Below are 4622 nucleotides of genomic sequence, written 5' to 3'. Positions count from 1 at the left end.
GACAAGAACCAAAAGACAGTCAATTGGGCTGTGTCCACATTCACAAGCTTCTAAACCATTCCAGCCTTCTCTATCTCTTTCAGCCCATTCAAGAGAACCGAACCACCTCGAACTTTCCACCACCCGCCATTGCAAAACGAGTCATCAAATTGGACGGCAGTGATTGGCCCTCATGATCATCATCAAAATAATCGAACTAGCAATTGTTCCAGAATCTGTACACGTGGCTTCACCTAACCCTCTCTCTCTCTATCTCTCTCTGTCTGCGTCTCCCCAAAAACCCTTTTATTATTTTCTCTCCCACCTTCCTCCTCTTATCCCCTTCAGTACTCTTTCACCACACACCAAACAACTCAAAACTTCTTCTTCTTCGGCTTCTCCAAATTAGGGTTAGGGTTTTGCCAGTTCCAATTCTTCAATAATCATTTCCAATGGCTTCCTCCACAGCTCAGATAAACGTGCTCGGCGTAGCACCAGGCTCTTCTTCCTTCAGGAAGCACAATTTCAGAAACCCTAGGACGGTCTTCCTTGGTCAGAGGCTTGGGAGTACGGCGTCGTTTCCTTGCTCGGCGTTCCTGAGGACGGGGACCAACGGCATCAGGAGAGTGGGACCCCTTCGGGTGGTGAGCGAGAAGGTTGTGGGGATCGATTTGGGGACGACGAACTCGGCGGTCGGGGCTATGGAGGGCGGCAAGCCGACGATAGTCACCAACGCCGAGGGACAGAGGACGACGCCGTCGGTGGTGGCTTACACAAAGAACGGGGACAGACTTGTCGGTCAGATCGCCAAGAGACAGGCCGTCGTTAACCCCGAGAACACCTTCTTCTCCGTCAAGAGGTTCATCGGAAGGAAGATGTCGGAGGTCGACGAGGAGTCCAAGCAGGTCTCCTACAGAGTTGTTAGGGACGAGAATGGCAACGTCAAGCTTGATTGCCCTGCCATTGGCAAACAGTTCGCCGCCGAAGAAATTTCGGCTCAGGTATATATATATATATATCTAATTCTCTTTAGGATAATTAAAGTTTGGTTCTTTCACTGCTGAGATTGAACGAAAAATATTGACTTTTGAATTTTGATGGTAATTTTGTTGCTTTTTTGTTGGTTTAGTTCTTTGGAAATTTTGATTGAATTATTCGCTCTTAATTATTCTAATGCTGAATTGAAGACGAAATGTAGAATTTTGATGGTGATTTGCTGCTTTATGCTTTTTTTTTAGTTCGTTGGAGATTCTAATTCTTGGACGGTTGGACCATTTATTGTTCATTGTTGAATTGACAGACTAGCTTCCAGAATAACTTTGAAACTGATTTTAGAGGCCCTCTAAGCAAATCCAAACTGAGCCTTAGCCGTGTAGCATTTTTTTTTTGGGTCCAAATTTCTTGTCAATTATCGTTATCTGGTCTTAGTTCATTAGAATCAGCTCTCTGTTCTGGTAATCTTTTTCCAATTAGTGGTCAGTTGCCAAATGCTAATTGTTTTACCTTGTTTCATCAGTATTGTCAATCTCTTATTTCTTTTCATTATAACTTTGTTTCTGATTTAGGTTTTGAGAAAGCTTGTGGATGATGCTTCAAAGTTTTTGAATGACAAAGTGACTAAAGCTGTTGTCACCGTGCCCGCATACTTCAATGACTCTCAAAGAACAGCTACAAAAGATGCTGGTCGTATTGCTGGTTTAGAGGTTCTTCGTATTATAAATGAACCCACTGCTGCTTCATTGGCCTATGGGTTTGAGAAGAAGAACAATGAGACAATCTTGGTTTTTGACCTTGGAGGTGGTACTTTTGATGTGTCAGGTAAGCGATACCGTTTATTTCAAATAGATACTGCATGATTTATTTAACTATTTCGGAAGATTTTGACTTATCACTGTTTACAATGAAATCACAGTTGCTCTTTGGCAAGAAATTTGACTGACCTTCTACTTCATTTCAGTTCTGGAGGTTGGTGATGGAGTGTTTGAAGTGCTGTCAACTTCTGGTGATACACATTTGGGTGGAGATGACTTTGACAAGGTACTTTCTTAAAAAACTGAGCTATGATCTCTATTTGGTGGAAAATCTGAGTTGATAAACATTGATACTTAACTATTACAACATGTGCACAGAGGATTGTTGATTGGCTAGCTGCCGCGTTCAAACGGGATGAAGGAATAGACCTGTTGAAGGACAAACAAGCTCTTCAGAGGCTAACTGAGACAGCTGAGAAAGCGAAAATGGAGTTGTCATCTTTGACTCAAACCAACATTAGGTATGTTAAATATACCGTAGGAATTGTCTTTAAATTCTTTTTTTTCCTGCCATGCACAAAGCTTCTGGGTTTCCACTGACAATGTTTGGTTTCCTGCAGTTTGCCTTTCATTACAGCCACTGCTGACGGCCCCAAACACATCGAAACCACCATTACCAGGGCTAAGTTTGAGGAGCTTTGCTCAGATCTCCTTGACAGGTATCTAATTTGTGTTGAACTATGATGACAATTATTATGTTTTGAATCTATTCTTTGCATCCACTGTTTATGAAAAACAAAACACTGTGGATTTAGTTTAAAGTCTAATTTCTCTTACCTGAAATTATCTAATCAGGCTTAAAACACCAGTGGAAAATGCCTTGAGGGATGCAAAACTCTCCTTCAAGGATCTTGATGAAGTGATCCTTGTTGGTGGGTCGACACGTATCCCTGCTGTTCAAGAGCTTGTGAAGAAGCTGACCGGGAAGGAGCCTAATGTTACAGTCAATCCCGATGAAGTTGTTGCTTTGGGTGCTGCAGTTCAGGTGAGTTTGCGGTTAATAACTTGTTAGTTCACTCCATGGTTTTTAAATTTTCATGTGGAAAAATCAGTTGGATAACTGAACCAACGCTTTTGAAGATGATTTTAGGGGATTGATATTGTTTTGTATTGCTTGCATGTGATAGATGTTAACTTCATACTGTTTTTTATTCTAGGCTGGTGTGTTGGCTGGAGATGTCAGTGACATTGTGCTCTTGGATGTAACCCCATTGTCGCTGGGTTTGGAAACCCTGGGTGGAGTCATGACGAAGATCATCCCAAGAAACACCACCCTGCCTACTTCAAAGTCGGAGGTGTTCTCTACAGCTGCTGATGGCCAGACAAGTGTGGAGATTAATGTTCTTCAGGGTGAGAGAGAATTTGTGAGGGACAACAAGTCTCTCGGCAGCTTCCGGTTGGATGGTATCCCACCTGCACCTCGTGGGGTTCCTCAGATTGAGGTCAAATTCGACATCGATGCGAATGGTATTCTCTCTGTCACGGCTATTGACAAGGGTACCGGGAAGAAGCAAGACATTACGATCACCGGTGCCAGCACATTGCCCAATGATGAGGTATTTTGCTTGTGTTTCGTATTGGACACAGATGTTTCTTAGCCTTTAGGTTGAGGAAATTCATTTAGAGGCTTGATGCTCGTATTGAGGACTAACGAGCCTTTAGGTTGAGGAAATTCATTTAGAGGCTTGATGCTCGTATTGAGGCCTTTCTTTGTCTAGTATAATAGGAACAACTAACAAGTGAAAAAAATGGAAAATTTACAGGTGAGTAGAATGGTTAAGGAAGCAGAGAAGTTCGCAAAGGAGGATAAAGAGAAGAGAGATGCAATTGACACAAAGAATCAGGCCGATTCGGTTGTCTACCAGACAGAGAAGCAGCTCAAGGAGCTGGGAGACAAGGTTCCTGGTGCTGTTAAAGAAAAGGTTGAGGCCAAACTTGGAGAGCTCAAGGAAGCCATTTCAGGAGGCTCTACCCAAGCTATTAAGGATGCAATGGCGGCCCTCAACCAGGAAGTGATGCAGCTCGGTCAGTCCCTTTACAACCAGCCTGGTACTGCTCCCGGTGCTGGACCAGCCCCTGGTGGTGAAACCGGACCCTCGGACTCATCTTCCTCGTCCTCCTCCAAGGGACCCGATGGAGATGTCATTGATGCAGATTTCACGGACAGCAAGTGACATGTCTAGGTAGATGGACGATCCTTAGATTTATTTTCTTTCTTTTTTTTCCCCTTGATTTTTCTTTGTTTAGTAAATGTTTATAGAAGTGGTTTTTTTGGCGGGGAGTTTGGATCTGGATTTTGGACTACTTTTCCAGTCATTTTTGTTTGTGGAGAAACGAGAAAGGATGTTATTTAGATTCAGAAAATAGCGGATGAATTTAAGAAGCAAAAATGTTGGGGTTTCGGATTGAAGCCTACGCACATTGTTCCAAATATTAAACAAGGACTTGCGTAGCCATATGATGAATTTTGACATGATAAATTATTTATCGGGTTTCTTATCCCTTGATTTCTATTTCTTGTTCTTTTGTTTTTTCTTTGGCTAACTTTCCATTTCTTGTACTCGGATTAGAATAATCACAATATAATAACTTTTAAAGTTCCTTTGTTCTGCATCATCTATATATGGATAAAGTGCGCCAAACCCGCTGAATTGTGTTGCTTTATATAGCACTCCTAAAATTCCTTTTAGCCGCTAAAAGGAATTATATAATACCTTTTATAGAGAATAGTGAATCAATTGCGGAAGTGAGATTTCATTCAAACCTTCTAAACTGTAAATTGAAGACATAAGGTGGATAGAACGGGGAAATGGACTTCAATACTAAGGGCTT

General features: G+C 42.0%; 1 protein-coding gene across 1 annotated transcript; it reads left to right on the top strand.

The window, feature by feature from the left end:
* The first annotated feature begins 303 nt into the window (after positions 1-303).
* LOC21385906 (stromal 70 kDa heat shock-related protein, chloroplastic) lies at positions 304-4289 on the top strand. The gene is made up of 8 exons (XM_010097579.2): positions 304-980; positions 1545-1797; positions 1937-2016; positions 2109-2251; positions 2351-2449; positions 2586-2775; positions 2948-3346; positions 3554-4289. Exons 1-8 carry the CDS (start codon positions 432-434, stop codon positions 3962-3964), a joined length of 2124 nt encoding a protein of 707 aa, XP_010095881.1. The 5' UTR covers positions 304-431; the 3' UTR covers positions 3965-4289.
* The last annotated feature ends 333 nt before the right edge of the window (positions 4290-4622 follow it).

This window comes from Morus notabilis, unplaced genomic scaffold, assembly GCF_000414095.1.
Source record: "Morus notabilis unplaced genomic scaffold, ASM41409v2 Scaffold2020, whole genome shotgun sequence".
Classification (NCBI taxonomy): Eukaryota; Viridiplantae; Streptophyta; class Magnoliopsida; order Rosales; family Moraceae; genus Morus; species Morus notabilis.
This window is presented reverse-complemented; position numbering and strand designations above follow the sequence as displayed.